Here is a 19,901-nt window from a genome sequence, read left to right on the forward strand (position 1 = left end):
AGTTGGTAAGTACTAGAGTACGAGAGCAATGCTATATAAAAGTTGACAATTATTAGAGTACGAGAGTAGTGCTATACAAAAATTGACAATTATTAGAATACGAGAGCAGTGCTATATAAAAGTTGACAAGCATTAGAGTACGAGAGTAATGCTATACAAAAATTGACAAGCATTGGAGTACAAGAGTATTGCTGTATAAAAGTTGATAAGCTTTAGAGAACGAGAATAATGCTATATAAAATGTGACAAGTACTAGAGTACGAGAGTAGTGCTATATAAAACTTGACAAATATTAGAGTACGAGAGCAATGCTATACAAAAGTTGGTAAGTACTAGAGTACGAGAGCAATGCTATATCAAACTTGACAATTATTAGAGTACAAGAGTAATGCTATATAAAAGTTGACAATTATTAGAGTACGAGAGTAGTGCTATACAAAAATTGACAAATATTAGAGTACGAGAGCAATGCTATACAAAAGTTGGTAAGTACTAGAGTACGAGAGCAATGCTATATCAAACTTGACAATTATTAGAGCACGAGAGCAATGCCACATAAAACTTGACAATTATCAGAGTATGAAAGTAACCCTACAATAAAACTTGCCAACAACCGAAAACCTCAGATTTCGTCTCTTCCCAGAGAATCTTCTCTCTCGAGAATCCTCGTAACTACTCACCGCGTGTTTTCAGGGACGACCGTTCAACCTGTTAAATAATTCCATAATTTCCATCCCGAGTCGTCGAGATCGTCACCGAAATCTATCCCGGGAAGCGTTACCGAACGACCACGCGCTCTGCCGTCGAACGAGTGAAACGTTCCCCTCATTGAGGGCGTCGAAATTGAAACGCGGGACAATGTTCACCAAAACGTCGCCCCCGTTGAAAGGAGTATCCACGAGTTTCCGTGACGGGGAGATCCGAATCGCGTAAATTCAGAGGCTGAAACCCATTATCGAGTTTCACCCGCGGCGGTCCATCCCCCTTCATCCCCGTTCGCCCGGTACGCTCGGTAACCGGGGGTTTGGGTGTCGGTGAGGTGGGAGCCTTTTATCCAATGCTGCGGGTGTCGGGGCGCGACTGTGAAGCGAAGGCAATTATCGTAGCGAAACTTGAACGCGGCGGCTTCGAGGTTGGCCGACGCCGAGACTCGACGGTGTGGGAGTGAGTGTTTGGCGTCTGATACGACGGGTCAGGTCCCGGGGGATTCTCAGGGACTCAAACGGGACTATCCCGCCGCTCTCGTCGCAGTTAATTACGGAGTCCTCCTTCTACTCCGTTTCCCTTGGCTTGACTCCTCCTTGAACCCGTATCGCCATCGAGGCTTCCTCGCCGATTGTCGGACGTCGACCCTTTACGGAAGATCTTCCCTGGATCCTTCTAGCGCGCTATACTCGGAAACCGAGAGTGGTTTTCGTAATTAGACGGAGCTTTGATAATTATCGACTCATTGACGGGTCACCAGCGATTAGGTTACGTAATCATTGGGCGTGGTTTTTCCACCGTGGGTGTTCTCTGGTTGTATAATATTTTTTTTTTTTTTTATTTATTTGTGGGTATATTTGTTGATTTTCGAAATTATTAATTGGAAATTCTTGTGAGTGAAAAGGTACTCGAATGTTTCGAATTTAATATATAATATATATATATATTAATATTAATATTAATATGTATTCATACCCTAATATTTATTAAAGATTTAATTAATCAATTAAACTCTTACACCCAATATACAATATTTATATACTTATATTTATACTTATCTATAAATATAAATATGTATGTATTTATATTTATTCTTATATTAATGTATGATACTTATAAATTTTATTTATAAGTGTCATATATAAAATACAAGCGTAATAAAGTGAGATTTTTTTTGGTATTAATACCTTTATATTTTATACTGTTGATAAATTTATTAATTGAATTAAATCCTTTCGATTTAATTGAGGGGGAGAGGGAATTAGTTTCTGGATTTAATACTGAATATTTTAGGGGGTGATTAATAGATTGTGTACGAAGGGAGTATTTCTGAGCAAATTTTGATTGTTTTCAGAGAGTATTTTTAATTTAATATACGGGATGAATTATTTTCTCCGAGTGGGGTTCTCGAGAGCTGGTGTGTTTATTGTAAAGTGTTCGATATCTCGCTTGTCGTGGTTTCTGAAGTGAAAATACGTATGACAGAAACGATTGGAAATTAAATTCAGAAACTTTTTTGTTCCGTAGAAATTTTCGATAGGATGTATGGTTGTCGAGATATCGAACCAACTCTCTCTTCCAATTACCGCATCACGGGAAAAGTGACTCGAGTAATTGCGATGAAACTTGAAACGCGATTCCGTAGAGTAACACGATCGAGAAAATTGTAACAACAATTGCGATAAAACTTGGGAGGTGTCTATCGAATAACTCGATTTAAAATTTCAGTTACGAGAGTAAAAAAGATGGTTACTGGGTTGTCGCCCATAAAATGTGCGATATCTCGCTTATTATAGCGTTTACAGTAAATATATATACAACAAAAGTTGTGGAAAATTAAATGTAGAAACTTTTCTGTCTACATAAATTTTCGATAGAATCTATAACAACCGAGATATCGACACTTCTCTACCTCTAGTATCCCACGAAGTTAAAATGTTAAAGTATGTACAGGTGGGAGTTGGAAAGATGACATTTGAATTAAAAAGAATGTAATATCACGCATAAAGAGAATGTGAACAGTATCGACTAATGTTTGCACAGTTGCAAGTCTCCAAAGATCGACTAAAGTATCTAACCCAAAGAAATGCAATTTCTTCCAGAGGTAAATTTCTCAACTCAGCACAGTACATAAATCGAAGTGCTTCTGAATATTTTCTTCGTAAGCACGATACGTTCGAAAGAGTCTCTCGTATCTCGTTTCTCGGTATTCCAAAATCGGTAAATCAAATAACTTGCAACACCAGGTAACAAAACATCGAGCAACGTTTAATTGATCGAACGTTGTATTGTACGCGTTTCAACATTTCCACGAACACTTCCCGACAAAGTTAAGCTGTTCGATTCTCCTTCGAGTCACTTCAGGCCTTTCAAAAAAGAACTCTTGTAATTCGCGGAACGAGCGGTCGTACGTCTCATGAAAAATTCATTAATTGCTTTTAACCGTAACTACGCAGTCCTCGAAAAAAAAAGAAGAAGAAGAAGAAGAAGAAGAGAAAAAAAAAAAGAAACACACCGCCTCGAGCCCATTTCCAAGAACGAATCGCATTAATCCTGGCCGGAGTGAGAGCGAATTTCCAAACGAATCCTTCCGGTTGTTGGGGCGTCGTAACACCTAGTTACGTTCTTCCGGTTAAACTGAAAACTGACAACCGTTTTATCGCCGTTTAAGAAGCGAAACGGAATTCTCGCGAAGGTCCAATTAACCAATCGGACGTGTACCATTCGATTTGTCCTTCCACGTTGACACGTCGAATAAACGTGGTATCTAAACGCAAGTCTCCGACATCGTTCCACGCGACTCATAACACGGTTGCTTTCACTGCAATTCGGTCGAGAAACCACGACAAGTGTTCCGTTCTACCGAAATAAATACAGAATCGCAAATAACATGGTCGCTCGGAACGCGTGCACGGACTAGCGATGGAAACGTGGCTTTTTGTGATCGAGATTCTGGTAATCGATGCTCTCGAAGTAGTGTTAATTGTAAAGCGAGAGAGTAATAAAAATTGAACGATGGAAATTTATTTGGAGAAATAAAAGAGTTTCTTGTAAATCGAATCTTTTACAAAGTGGTATGGAAGTAACTGTCGTTTGGAAACGCGGCTTTTTGTGATCGAAATTCTGGTAATCGGTGCTCTCTAAGTAGTGTTAATTGTAAAACGAGAGAGTAATAAAAATTGAACGATGGAAATTTATTTGGAGGAATAAAAGAGTTTCTTATGAATTGAATCTTTTACAAAGTGGTATGGAAGTAATTGTCGTTTGGAAACGCGGCTTTTTGTAATCGAGATTTTGGTAATCGGTGCTCTCTAAATAGTGTTAATTGTAAAGCAAGAGAGTAACGAAAATTGAACGATAGAAATTTATTTGGAGAAATAAAAGAATTTCTTGTAAATCGAATCTTTTACAAAATGGTATGGAAGTAACTGTCGTTTGGAAACGCGGCTTTTTGTAATCGAGATTTTGGTAATAAAACGAAAATTGAACGATAGAAATTTATTTGGAGAAATAAAAGAATTTCTTGTAAATCGAATCTTTTACAAAGTGGTATGAAAGTAACTGTCCTTTGGTTGATTCTAGTGTAAAAGAGTTTCTGAAAAAAATTGACTTGGAGAAATAAAGGAATTGCTTTTAGAATTAATTTCTTATAAAATAAACTTTGCAAAATGCTTCCAAATCGGATAAAACTGTATTTTGTTCGATATCGATTGTAAAAATGTATGGAAGATCGAGGAAATTTAAGGAACGATTGTTCTACTTGTGTGTAATATATTACAATTGTTTATGGGCTCTTTATAAATTGTTCGAAACTTTGAAAAGTACTAGCTGAGAAGATAGTAGATATTTGTAATAATATTGCTTAAAATGATCGATGAATCAGGTATTCGTGTATAGAATAGACATTTAAAAAAAAACACCTCTGCATGTAAATTTGATAATATTAAATATAACGAGTGAGTAATATAAATATAAGAAGATGATTGTAAGCTTTCAAATTTTTATGGTAAGTATGATGTATTGGTGAAATATTAAGAATTAAATAACGTGGCGATATGTAATCCCTTGGTAACGCTTATAATATTCATAACCCTGAAGCGTAACGTTGAACATTATTTTTTAAATTACGTTCATTATCGACTCTAATGAATATGCTTTACAGAATCATCGTCGTGTGACGTAAGAATCAACGCAACTTCGTTTAAACAGGGTGTCGAAGAATTTAATATTCAAGGCATATGGTATTCCAATTCCAGTTGAGGTAAATTTTACAAAATTATTACAAAAAAAAAAAAATACAATAAAAAGAAAATCATTGCAGAGTGTTTGACGCAATTATTGACAACTTTCTTATGCAGGTGAAACGTTTAATATTTCACTCACGTCGCTGGAACCAAAAATTTGCAAATCGCTCTTAAACCACCATTAAACGTTAATTAAACACTCCCATTTTCACGTGCACTGCACACCCTGAAATTTTTCGATCGTTTTTCCAAAATACTTCCTACAAAAATAAACTAAATTAATCAACGATCGTATTTTACTTCAACCTTGTTTCTATCCCCTCTTTCAAGATCACCTTCGAATTCCTAAGAACGAAATGATAAAACAAAAAACCCACAAAACGAGTACAATCTCGAAGAATTATATTCAATAATATTTCAACGTCGTTTCGATCCCCCGTTTTGGGGTCACTTTCGAATTTCTAAAGAGTAAAAAAACAAAATTTTTCAATACAAACATGGATATCTCGTTTCGATCACACGTACGAGTTTAGTATTAATCGAGGTAAAAATGAAACGAACGGTACACGGGCAAAAGGAAGTTCCATTAATTAATTAAACCGAAATATGTTAAGTTCGAGCGATAGCACGCGGTAATAAAAGTAAAGGACGAAGGAACTTTCCTTTTATTACCGAAGCGCCAATAGAAAACCGGAAGAACACGGGATACCGATGCAGGAAGGAGTCGATATCCACGAACACAGCTATAATTCACGCATGGCGGAATCGTCGCGATTTTTTTCACTTTCACAACATCGACCGCTTGTCCGCTACTCTGGTAATACGAGGCGCGCACACTTTCGTATTTCGCCGCGGTTATGTATCCTTGTAATTCGTAGTTCCCGTATCGCATAACTTTTTACATAACCGGGAAAGAACAATGATTGACACACGCTATTACCGCGAACTGAATAAACACACGCTGGAAAATCGAAGAAGGAACAAATACGCTGCGTTGCAAATATTTGCAGTTTCGTTGTGTTAAAATTACGATGATTCTCTTAGTGGAACGATTAACAGTGGAATAAGATTGTTACGATCAGACCACTGTGTGTAGTGGAGAACGTATAGAATTGGAAATAGTTTCTACGTGGAGAAGTTAGAATAGTTTCTACAAGGAAATGAAATTGATCTTATATTTTGTAATTTTATTTTTATTTTTTTTTAATTTTTTTTCGAAAGTGTTTTCGTATTGTAAATATTTTAATCGTAGACGTTGAAATAGTGAGGATTTTCTTGTTGGTAATGTTAGTAAAAGTGTAGTAAGATTGTTCTGATCAGCTCACTGTGTTTGATACGATATATATAGAATTGGGAATAGTTTCTGAGTGAAAACTTAGTTTCTGCAAGGAAATGCAATTAATCTTATATTATATAATTCTGTTTTATTTTTTTTCACGAGTATGCTGAGAAAAAAAAATGTATGATATTTCGAATAGTTTTGTTTCAGACACTAAAACTGTGAACGACGAGCAAATTATATCCAACGCGTTAATTATATCTGTACGATTAAAAGTAGACTGAGATCGTTTGGGTCAGACCATTACGTGTACCACGAGACTCGTAAAATAAGAAATAGCTTTCGTATAAAAAGTTAGGACAATTTCTACGAGTGAACGAAACACCGAGTAACCTCATTTTTTTCATATACCTACGTGATTGTTTCTTTTTTTTTTTTTTTTTTTTAGAGTGCACTGGAAAGTGATTTTTGTAAGATTTTGAATATTTCCGTAAATTTACGACCAGGTTTAATATTGTACCCGACTCGTCAATCATATGGAGATTATTAAATGTGTAATGAGAAACTCGTAAAATGAAAAATAGTCTCTGTTATAAAAAGTCAGGACAGTTTCTACGAGTAAACGCGACCAGCCTAACATTTAATACTTCTACGTGACTTTTCTCTCGCGTGTACCAGAAACATAAAAAGAAATCTCTAGAATATTCCGAAGACTTCGGTTCTAAAAAAACCACGTCGCTAAAATCGCGAGGCTAGAATTATTCTTACGAAATAATTCCTAATTATATGTAAATCCCTAGGCGTAGTATAAGGTCGCTTTAATCGGCCCATTATGTGTAATAGGAAACTCATAAAATCGGAAATAGTTTTCACATAAAGAATAAAGACAGTTTTTACGATCGAAGAAAAGACTAATCGCGCACTTTATACGTTTGCGTTGCTTTATTTTCGAATCTATTAAAAAACTCAAAACAATCGAGATGGATATTTTATAATACGTTAAAGAAATTAAAAATTGTAATCGAATTTAAAATTACTTAACGCGTCGGTCGTACCGAGTGTCTTCAGTTTTTCAACTTCAATGTTTCTAATTTTATAATATTGTTCCCGGTAGAAGAACGAGTTCAATGACTTTTATATGTGGAGACCTTCGGATGACCTTGAGCTTAGAAATTTACAGAAATCGATTAAGAAAACTAGTTTCCTTACTGGCACGAAACATAACCTTCATTATTCAAGCGAAACATCAACGTAACTCATTGGTAGATCCCTAAGAGTAACATCAGATCGCTTTAATTGGCCCGTTACCTGAACCGCGAAACTCGTTAGATCGGAAAGAGCATCTTTTCGCGAAAACTCGAAATAGAAAAACATCGAGAGAAAAGGTATTCTTATCGTCGAATCGGTGATTAATCTCGGGTTACACGGTTTTACGTGACTTTATTCCCGAATCCACGACTGAAAATGAAGTCTCCTCCGGTTCTCGATGTTATCGAATTCAAATGAGACACCGCGCCGTTTCTACTACGATACATAGAGGCACGTTCGCGCGCGCATGCGCACGCGCACATGCACGCGCACGCGCAGTTAGAAGTCCGTGTAGCAGCCGCGGAGAAAGTAATGCTTTCTTGAACGTCTACACGAGATTGTTAATTGCAACCGTAAAACGATTAAGATTCGCTTGGGGATCGAAAGTACGCCCGGAAGCAAACCATAATATAAAATCGAATATTCGTCTTCTGATCTTTTTTTTTTGTTGTTGCTTCTTTTTTTTCCATTTTCACCACGATGGTTCCGGTTACTTGTCCGGTGTCCCCGTGCGATTTCTCGAGAATCCATTGACGATCGTCTCGCTCGAAATCGTTGGACCGCGACGCCAATGCGGAAACACACGCTCGCGCGAGTAACCGTTCGCGGATCCTCTTTAACTCGACGCTCGAGCGTTTCTTTTTGTCTCGTTTCTACCTCTCTCTTTCTCGTCGCGCGAGTAACTTTATATTTCTTTTTTCTTAATCATTTGTACAGGTTGTAAACTCTTTGGTCTACGTCGTACGTTGTAATAGAAAATTAGTTGCAAGTTTAGAAAGTAAATTACGTCTGAAGACGTAGATTGAACAAAACAGGTCGATTTCTTCGCGGTACAGATTGATATTTTTTATCATTTTGTAGTAATAAAAATTGTATTAACCATTATTAAATTGGTTATAAAGGTACGGTGAGATTTCGAGTTAAAGAGGTGGTGTTTTATACAGGGCCAAGATGTATATGAATTAAAATGAATTCAAATCGAATAATAGCACTCAAGATGACGCCTGATCAAGGAACAGTATAAAGTCTAAGAGTGTCGATATTCTTAAAGAAACTAGAAGTTTCGAGTGCAGTACTACAAACGAGAAATTTAACGTGAAAATTAATTCGATGGTTCTAAGTATTTTCTTCTTTTTTTTTTCTTTTCTTCTTCTCTTTCTGTCGTCGCGCAAACGTCTTCCGTTTTCTTTCGTCACTTTTCCCTCGTTCGCGCGTTCCGACGCTCGCGTCGGCCAGTGGCGCGCAAAAGGGAGAGCAATTTTGTAAAAGTGAAACTCCGCGCCGGGGACAAGATTTCCGGTAAATCCGACACCGTCGAGAAAGCGTCGACTCGTAAACGCGTTCGCGCGGAATTTTTAGGCGCGACCGCTTTTCCCGTTGCCATGAACACCGTTAAATGTGAAACAACTGGTCCGATGAAGGAAAATAATTGGATCGTGGGAGAATTGTATCGATCAACAATAGAACTTGATTCGTGTTGACAGAAAATTTTTTGTTATTCTGGTTTATATCGATTATGGAGCTTTTTGGAATTTTTCTTTTAATCTTACAATGGCGTCACAAGATATGAATTAGTTTTGGGTTAGGTTAGGTACGTGTTACGAAACAACTGGTCCGATAAAGGAGAATAATTGGATTGCGGGAAAATTGTATTGATCGACTATAAATCACGATTCATGTTGAGAGAAAATTTTTTTTATTCTGGCTTATATCGATTATGACGCTTTTTGGAATTTTTCTTTTAACCTTACAATGGCGTCGCAAGATATGAATTAGTTTTGGGTTAGGTTAGGTACGTGTTACGAAACAACTGGGTCGAAGGGAAAATTTTGTTGGTCGACAATAAATTCCTATTTACGTTAACAACATTCTTTTATTCGAATCTACATTGTTTTCCAAAACTTTCTCTTAACCCTAAAATCATGGGTTTTTTTTTACTATCAAACGAGTATTTGAATTTTCATTGCAAGTGTGGAGTAGAGGATTTAAAATATTAGTAACGTTTTTCTATTTTGGATAAAAATAAATTAATATATTTAATACTTTCTATAATGGTGATATATTTTACTATATATTCTCATGTTCCAATCGATTAAAACTCGTTTTTTTTTTTCTTTTTTATTTAGAAAAAGTATCATTTTTCCCCTTACCTCTATCTTGTAAATAATAATTTTTTAAAAATTTGTAGCTTAATTAAAAAATAGCCAATCCATAACAGTCAGTAAGACGTAATGTATTCCATTGTAGCAATTCTGCTTAAGGGTCGATTTTCGCAGTTGTGTAATATTTTTGCACATTTGCATAGTTGCAAATTCATGACGTTGGTTCGAGTAGGTAAGAGAGTGCGTTTCATGGATAGATCAATGTTTATTAAAAATCTTTGATACAAAATAGAACTCTACTTCGCTCGGATATCTTAACTTATATTAGGTACAAGTGTTCTTTGCTGCGGCTGAAATTCCGCAGTGGCGCTTACTTTATATCGGCTAACTTACGCGCCCGAATTTTACATTATTAGTGTTTTCTTTGGAACAGCAAGACAGACGCGGCGCGCACGATTTTACAATAAGCGCGCGACTACTATACAAAAGCATTACTTTATACGAGTAATATTTCAAAACCTTGGAAAAAAGAACTTCGTCGAACGAAATTGCGCTATCTCCTCGTAAACGTTAGAAACTATACAATTTCGCTACCGAACGAAGATGGTGGTCACCAAGGATTCGGTGAAAAAGGACGCTAAAAATTCAAACCCTCGAAGCGAGCAATTTTCGATTTTCGATTTCGAAACCAAAAAGACCCAACCGCCTCTTGAAGCCCCCCAAACCTCTTCGACTGAAACCTAACGGTGAATCGTAAGCGTGTCGTACCGACACTGCGCACACTCTTCGCGCAGCTACTGAACGAAACTAAAAAGAATGCCTCTGAGCGATACTTGCACGAGTTTCCAAAATTATTCTCACGAAATGTTAATTCTTCTTACACGAGATCTCCGAAAGTAACGAAACCTTTTCAAAAATTCCGAAAGATTCCATCCAGAAGCATTCTTTTCAACTCGTGACTGTACATCGACCAATCCCGTGGCTCGTGATTTTCACAGTCTCGCGGTAGGACACGTCAACGATAAATTCCCCCTCTCTCGTTCTCCTCCTTCCGAAACAAAAATTCTATCTACGTACACTTGGTTCGTACCCTCTGTACGTTCTCCGAGAAAGACAAAATCGCCAAGTATCCAGGGCACGCGTTCACGGGGGGGGGGGGGGGGGCTTCAACGACGAAGGGGGGTCGATCACCTTGTTTCTCTTTGGCTGGTCGTGTGGATCAACGATGATGCGAGAGGTAACCACCGCCACCGTCTCCCCCATAATTGGAGAATCCTTCGTAACCACCACCGCCGCCGCCGCCAATGCCACCGTGCTCGTCGTGCACCACGACTGGCACAGGCACCTTGACGGGAACAGGCACTTCCTTCTCAACTGGGTAGGGTACCTCTTTCTCGACAATGTACGGCTTGTCCACGGGTACTTTAACTGGATATGGTACCGGTTTTGGTACCGCCACCGGTACAGGTTTGTGGACCTCGTAGGGTTGGGGTATCGGTACCTTCACCGGCACGGGGTACGGTTTCTCGACTGGTACGGGGTACGGTTTGTCCACCGGGACCTTGACCTCGTAGGGCACCGGTTTGTCGACTGGCACGGGGTACGGTTTCTCGACCGTGACCGGATAAGGTTTCGGTACGGTGACGGGGTACGGTTTGTCCACCGGGACCTTGACCTCGTAGGGTACAGGTTTCTCAACGGGGTACGGTTGGGGTACCGGGATTTTGACCTTCACCGGGAACGGCACGTGCTTCTCGACGGTGTACGGTTGGGGTACAGGCACCTTCACCGGCACCGGGACGTGTTTCTCGACTGTGTACGGTTGGGGCACCAGAACCTTCACCTCGTACGGCTTGTCTACGGGAACCTTGACTTCGTACGGCACCTTCCTCTCCACGGTGTACGGCTGGGGCACGTGGACCGGCACCTTGACGAATACCTTCACCGGGTACGGGACATGCTTCTCAACCGTGTATGGTTGAGGCACGCCGACCTTCACCTCGTACGGTACGTGCTTCTCCACCACGTAGGGGACGTGCTTCGTCACCTCGTACGGGACCGGGACCTTCTTCACCAACGTCACCGTTTTCACGTGCTCCTGCTGGTCGTAGGTCGCACCCCCACCACCGCCCAAGTCGACACCCCCGCCCAGATCGCCCCCACCACCGCCGCCCAGGTCACCGTAGCTACCGTGGAGTCCACGCTTCTCCGTTCTCTTCTCCGTCGGCTCGGCCACCGAGTCCTTCTCCGTTACCGATTTCTTCGGCTCCTTCGCGCAGCTCGCTAGCGCGGCCACTGCCACCAGGACGATGGCGATCTGTGGGAGAAAGTACCGAGCGATTAACGTTTCGCTCGCCGGGACCGTCTGCCGTTTAATGGCTAAGGTTAGATTCCACCAGCGAAATTTTCGGACGCTTTGCTTCGCGTTCTGGCAAATTGTACGTTACTTTTACGTCTTGGGACTCGTTTCTCGGGTCTTTTTCGACCCGTGTGTCCTCACAATAGTGTACACATTTTCCCGCGAGTTTTGAATTATCGCGAATAGATGTTTTTGTATCTTTTCAAAGAATTGGAGCACAAGTTTTATAAACGATCTTGGGAATGGTTCCTCGGGTCTTTTTCGACCCGTCGTGTCCTTACAATAGTATTTTTCCGCGATTTTGGAATTATCGTAGTAAACGCGAATAAATTAATGTTTTTGTATCTTTTCAAAGAATTAAAAAGACGAGTTTTATAAACGGTCTTGGGAATGGTTCCTCGGGTCTTTTTCGACCCGTCGCGTTTTCACAATAGTATTTTTCCGCTATTTTGGAATTATCGTGAATAGATGTTTTTGTATCTTTTATGTTATGGAATTAAAAACGAAGTATGAATTAAAAAATTGAATAAATTATCAATAGCAAGCTCATTGCTTTTACACGACTGGTTCTCGTTTATGAATTCTATTTTAATTGTTTATGATTGCCAGTCGATGATTCAAACAAAGTAAATTTCGTGATTTATTTCTGTCCCTCTGGGAACAAACTATTGGTTTGTTCGGAAAGTAACTTCGTTTTCCAAACTGGAGAATATATGATTTAATCAAATGTTTATACACTTTCAAAAAATTGTGTTTCATTTTCACCAAAAAAAAAAAAAAAAAACGAAATGACTTTCCGAACAACCCAATAGTATTGCCGTGACAGGATGATTATGTCTGTGCGAAGAAATGACACTTGTTTTAAATTTCTTTCCACGTAATATCATCTATCGATCATACTTATAAATGAATTGAATAATAAACAACTTAGGAGAGTTTCTCGAGTAAGAACGATCGACTGAACAATTTGTAACCTTTTATCTACACAACAATTTAAAATATTACCACGAGTATCTTCCACCGATACTCTTATAAAAAATAAAATAAATACAACTCGCTCCGTAAAAACCACCAACCATACAATTTTCACATATACAGAATAAAAACGTACCAATATCAGAAATAAAAATTCCAACTAATTCCACTAAATAAAAACTCCTGTCGAAATGCGGACAAAATAAATCCTTAAATAATTTAAAAGAAGGTTACTCGGCCAGATAATGAACGATCCTATTGAAAAAAGATTCTACAACTCCGGGAAGTAGTATCCCTCGACAGAAATTACGTTCGCGTCACCAGGTATGTCTCGTTCGATCACGGAACTCGTTACGCGCTCCTGACCGAGATGAATCGTAAAATCCCCGCGAACACTGTACACACAAATCCACTCGTGATACAATTGCGTGTAAATCGATAGATCGGTCCCGATCGGTTTTTAGAAATCTTCGATTCCGCTTTCGCGAACGTTACAACGATCTATTGGATTCGCGGTACGTGGATCGGTACGAACGATCGAACAGCCAGACCGAATCCTCCGACTTTCGCACGTACGTGTATCGCTTACCTTAATATTCATCGTTGAGTTCGCGTATGTTTTGTGGTGGCGTATAACCACTAACTGAACCGCTTCGTTTTCTAGAGTGAGCCTTATATACTCCGCGGCATAATGGCTCTGTTACTTTCGCTGCACCTCATCGTCCGTATTACACTTGTGCGTCTCGTTTTGCATTTGCAAAAACGTGCTCGCGCGTATGCCGGGATAACGTACGCCGGGAAATTGTGCTCTCCGCCGCGTCGCTTCTAATCTACCACGTTCGATCGCGATCCCGTGGAAATTGTTCCATCGGATGCATTTAAGATAACGCGGATGCGAGTCGATGCTCCCGTCCGGGAATATTGTTTCGCTATCGAACGATGCTGTTCCCCGACGAGTTGAAATTTAACTGAAATTTTAACGGATAATAAAATTCCAGCTTCCTCCTCGACCGGGGGGGGGGGGGGGGGGGGAATTGTTGCAAATTCTAACGGAGGAATGGAAATTCTTTTTTAACTTTAAGAAAGATAAGTTTTTGATCTTTCTTGCGACGAGGTAACAATTGTTATAGATTTCGACGAAGGGAAACAAATTGTTGCAAATTCTAAGGGAGGAATGGAAATTCTTTTTTAACTTTAAGGAAGATAAGTTTTTGATCTTTCTTGCGGCGAAGTAACAATTGTTATAGATTTCGACGAAGGGTAACAAATTGTTGCAAATTCTAAGGGAGGAATGGAAATTCTTTTTTAACTTTAAGGAAGATAAGTTTTTGATCTTTCTTGCGGCGAAGTAACAATTGTTATAGATTTCGACGAAGGAAAACAAATTGTTGCAAATTCTAATGGAGGAATGTAAATTCTTTTTTAAAGAAGATGAGATTCTAATTTTTCTTGCGACGAGGTAACAATTGTTATAGATTTCGACGAAGGGAAACAAATTGTTGCAAATTCTAACGTAGGAATGGAAATTCTTTTTTAACTTTAAGAAAAATAAGTTTTTGGTCTTTCTTGCGGCGAGGTAACAATTGTTACAGATTTCGACGAAGGAAAACAAATTGTTGTAAATTCTAATGGAGGAATGGAAATTCTTTTTTAAAGAAGATGAGATTCTAATTTTTCTTACGACGAGGTAACAATTGTTATAGATGAAGCGAATTGTTTTTTGTAACTTTGTCTCGAAGGAAAACAAGATTCTAATCTTTCTTACGGCCAGGTAAAAATTGTTAGGGATCTCAACGAAGGGAAACAAATTGTTCAAATTCGTTTCTGACACAGAACTTTTTTTTAATTTACTTTCTAACGGAGAAAGATTGTTAAAAGTCTCTGCGAAGAGAAGTTTTTCAATTTCTTTCCTACCGGGGGGAAGAATTATTGAAGTTTTTGCATTGACGGGGAAAAAGTTGTTGCAAGTTCCAACAATGGAAAAATATTGTTCAACTTCGTTTCGAAGGAAAATAAGATTCTAATCTTCCCTACAACGAAGTCAAAATTGTTACAAGTTCTAACAGAAGAATACCAATTTTTTTAATTCGTATCTGACGCGGGAAAAATTGTTGAAAATTTTCTCTTCGACGAAGGAGAATTGTTGCGAGTTCCAATAATGGAAAAATATTGTTCAGCTTCGTTTCGAAGGAAAATAAGATTCTAATCTTCCCTACAACGAAGTCAAAATTGTTACAAGTTCTAACAGAAGAATACCAATTTTTTTAATTCGTATCTGACGCGGGAAAAATTGTTGAAAATTTTCTATTTAACGAAGGAGAATTGTTGCAAGTTGCGACAGAGGAAAAGAAGTATTTTTCCTTCATTCTCGACCGAAAGGAAAATTGCAACTTTGTTTCTGATGGTAAAAGAGGAACGCGATTTCGTTTTTGATGTAACAAAGCCGAACGACTTGAAATCACGTTCGTTCCAAGTCGTTCACACGGTAAAATTCCCCTCGAGATAGTATGCTAATTTATTTATGCATTTACTAAAAATTAGAAAATTTAATTGCCGTCTGTGAACGAATTGATTTAAAGTTTCATCGCCGGATATATGCTTGTTTTCAAGTTGGGATAATTGTAGGTTTGAATGAATGTTTATGAAAAACATTCGTTACTCACAATACTTAATTACGCGTGGGATAAACAGATTTTTGTCGATTTTATCTGCTTCAATCTATTTTAACTCGATTGGACATTAACGTTGTAATAATAAACGGTTGATATAATTAATGTTTTTTCACAGGTAGTTGCCACGATAAATTTGTTTCACAATGTATGTAAAATAGAATCTTGGTGATTATTCTATCGCAATCAATTGCGGTTCTTTATTGTGATAAATTGATAACACTACTTTTCGAATAAAATTGTACAATGTCAACGAGAAATTTAAACATTGGATATACTTGAAGAAAGTTCATAAATTTATTAAGCACCGTGTATTTAATGACTGAAAAATAGTTCGTTTGAATCAATTTACAACAGCACGGTTTAAATTATGTTAACTGAACTCTCAAGTAGATTCTCTGATTTGTAAACTATACTTTCATTCGCAGAGTGTATTTGCAATGCCACATGAACGTATAATTAAGATCTAAAACAAATGCAGATTGTGTCTGCATCTTTGAGCGTTGTTTGTTTTCCTTCAACCTCACACGAACGTAATACTAAATATCATGATATAAATTAATTCACACAAATATCAAAGGTCAAGAAAAAACGCTGCATACTCGCAATATAACTTGCAATATCGCACCTCGAAGTGTTTAAACAATTACCATTACTTTGAACATCATAATACAACAAAATTGTTTCAAATTTTATCGACAAAAATTGACATACTCCACTATTGTCGAACCAATACGTAAATATTGCCAATAAATAAATTCTTTTTATACTTTTAATAATAACCATTTCTAAAATTAGCAATTGTATCTTCCAATAATTTTAAAATTATAATTCAAAACGCGTGAAATTATATTTGAAAAGTAGTTGAAATCGATTCGAAAATATTGAAAAACGTTAATAACCGCGTCTTACGTTTTTGTAAATTAAAACGCACGCAATTTTATTGCACGCGTAGTTTCATAACCATTGCTCAATAAAAAATAATATTGTAAATGAATTTACCACGCTTTCAAAATAAATCTCTTTTATATAATATTCTAAACAAATATTATCGATTTGTGACCAATAGCAGTTTCACCTCGATGTTTCTTCGTCAATATTGCACTTGCATTGTTTTCGTGAAAACGATATCCATTGTTCGCTAACATTGTAATAATTATTACATTGTAATAATAATTACAGCTTCACTTTTCTTCGATACGTTGGAAAATATGTAAACTCGTCGCGGTTTACAACGATAATCGGATCTGACCCATTTCTTCTCGAGTTCCTGAAAAGCGTGCATCTAATGCGTTTTTGATTATAACAACCGGTGCACCGTGAGAGTAGTGTTCTTATTATATCGCGGACACCGGCGCAAAGGAAATTGAAGGAAGCCGACGTTCACGCAAGCTTGATTCGCGTATTTGTGCGCGCGACGGTAAACCCATGATTTCCTTCGTGTGTCTTTATTTACCGCGTAAATCTGGAACGTGTGACGTTTGTTACGTGTCGGTAAATACCACGATGTAACAAACAACAAGAATTACTCATTACGCGTCGCATCGTGTGTCTAAGTTCAAGATTGATCTAGAATCGTAAAATCACGTTTTAAAAAAAAAATAGTCGTTCATTATGAAAGTAGGATTTATTGAAAAAATAAGGGGAAAAATTGGAGTAACTACGAGCAATGCTTAAAAGCATATCTTGAGTTTATCTGTAAAAAAAGTTTGGATATAAAGTAGGTGTAATTTTTTATAATCGAGTGGTTTTATATTTATTTACCGAATGGAAGGAAACTGATATACTTTACGAAAGTGTGAGTGAAAAAGGAAATGGAATGTTTACTAGGAATATTTAAAATACATGTTGAGTTTGTCTATGGAGAATTTTCAGAGTCGAGAATGTATAATTTTCTTGGGATTGGATTTACTTAAATTCAGTTACTGAATAAAAGGAAAATATTATTCTTTAGGTAAGTGGTACAAGTCCACACGAATGATATTGTGTTCCTGGAATAATTATGTCGTTATTTCTAGACCCATAACGTCATAAGGACACGAAGTACATACTGTTCCACGTATACTATGATTATTTCTGAAGTTCTGGTCATTTACGAAATAAGTCACTCGGTTCAAATTGAGAGACTGGTCGAATAATTTGAACCATAGTATTGCGAAAGACATATTAAATTTTATATGTAAATAAATTTGTGTATACCAATTAAATATCACATTGAAATGCACGTACAGATTTATTAACTTGAAGCATCGACGCACGTATTATAGTAAAAACCTTTCACTCCACGATTTATGCCATGTATGTAGGGAGTTCGTAGCTTGCGTGAAATACATTCAATTATTTTATAATTTCCTCGTATATTACACAAAACCAGTGATCCGTTTTGTGCACTTTTCAAATTTAAATTTTAAATTTTAAACTTTGAATTTTAAATATTCTTCTCCATTTTCAACGCATAAAATACATACTTCGAATCCACTGAAAGGGAAAAAAATACGTAAATTACACCGATTCAATTTGAACGACTATGAATCGTATAACGATTCATACTTTTCGATTCAATCGACGGTCCAAAAGTTTCCTCTTGATTTTCCACGCTGTTGGAAAATTTCAAGCTCGTGTTTTCAGCTCACGTGTACTCCTTGATTCTTAAAAAATTTAGTCTGTCTGTAACGATTCATTCATTTTGATTCGATCGAAGGTACAAAATTTTCCTCTTGATTTTCCACGCTGTTGGAAAATTTCGAGTTCCTATTTTCAGCTCACATGTACTCTTTCCTTAAAAAATTTGGTCAGATCAGAACAACTATAACGATTCATTCCTTTTGATTCGATCAAAAATACAAAATTTTCCTCTTGATTTTCCACGCTGTTGGAAAATTTCGAGTTCCTATTTTCAGCTCACATGTACTCTTTCCTTGAAAAATTTGGTCAGACCAGAACAACTATAACGATTCATTCCTTTTGATTCGATCAAAAATACAAAATTTTCCTTTTGATTTTCCACGCTGTTGGAAAATTTCAAATTCCAATTTTCATCTCGTACATGCTCCTCAGTCTTCAAAAAATTTGTCCAAACTACGACTACAACGATTCATTCCTTTTGATTCGATCGAAGTCAGAAAATTTTCCTTTTGATTTTCCACACTGTTGGAAAATTTCAAACTCGCATTTTCATCTCATATGTACATCTTAGTCTTTAAACAAATTTTCCAGGCCATAACGACTATAACGATTCATTCCTTTTGATGTGATCAAAGATACAAAATTTTCCTTTTGATTTTCCACACTATTGGAAAATTTCAAATTCGCATTTTCAGCTCGTACGTACTTCTTAGTCTTCAAAAAATTTGTCCAGACTACAACGACTACAACGATTCATTCCTTTTGATTCGATCGAATGCAGAAAATTTTCCTCTCGATTTTCAACGCCGTTGGAAAATTTCGCTGCCAATTTCGAGCTCGCGTTTTCGGCTCGCATGTACTCGCTCGTTAATCCGCACAACCATCGTGGAAGCTTATCTCCCGATAGCGTTAATTCGAAGCCCGGTCGCGGTTTCGCGCAAACCGTATCGATATCCGCGAAGGACGGCCATTAGGCGCGTGTAATTGCCGCAGAAATCCAAGTAAAGCTCGCCGGTGTGGCTCGCATGTGGAATACCTAATGCCGTATGTTAATACGGTCGCATGCGCCAACGCCATTTCGATCCTACCGGTAGATAGAACCGGCGATTTTTTAACGATTAATCGCTGCACAGGCATCCCGCTGGGTCGTATCACCGAGAAATGCTTGTTACGCAGCCCCCGTACCTCCTTATTCGCGCAATTTTCAATAAATATCGCAGACTCACCGACCGCCACTGCGAGTTTCGTTCCATACGCGCGGCAACTGTGAACGCGTCGATTAAATTGATCGATACGGTGTTCCGCAATCGGTTCGACCGTCGATTGACCCTCCTACGAGGACGAATTATTCTTTTATGATTGTATTGTTCGTAACAGTGAGCAAGAACATCATCGAAGTGTCTTCGACGGTTTGCGATCTCTTCGAGTTTCAAGTCGGTCGAGTTAAACGAGATACTGGATATGAAAGGGGGAATGGGTCGATGCAAGAATTTTCGTGAATTTGTGTTTTAGATTTGTTTTACGTTGAAATTGGATACGGTGATTTGGAGTATTAGAGTTCTATGTTGAAATTGAACAAGAAGGTTTTGGAGTACCAGAGTTCTATGTTGAAATTGAACAAGAAGGTTTGGATTA

General features: G+C 37.8%; 1 protein-coding gene across 1 annotated transcript; it reads right to left on the reverse strand.

Moving 5' to 3' along the window:
* Window positions 1–9,889: 9,889 nt before the first annotated feature.
* On the reverse strand, window positions 9,890–13,629 carry Vajk4. The gene is made up of 2 exons (XM_076308492.1): window positions 13,562–13,629; window positions 9,890–11,955 (listed from the first exon to the last, which is right to left on the reverse strand). The coding sequence occupies exons 1-2, from the start codon at window positions 13,571–13,573 to the stop codon at window positions 10,858–10,860; spliced, it is 1,110 nt and encodes a 369-aa protein (XP_076164607.1). The 5' UTR covers window positions 13,574–13,629; the 3' UTR covers window positions 9,890–10,857.
* Between the last annotated feature and the right edge of the window lie 6,272 nt (window positions 13,630–19,901).

The sequence above is a fragment of the Ptiloglossa arizonensis genome, chromosome 4, assembly GCF_051014685.1.
Source record: "Ptiloglossa arizonensis isolate GNS036 chromosome 4, iyPtiAriz1_principal, whole genome shotgun sequence".
NCBI lineage: Eukaryota > Metazoa > Arthropoda > Insecta > Hymenoptera > Colletidae > Ptiloglossa > Ptiloglossa arizonensis.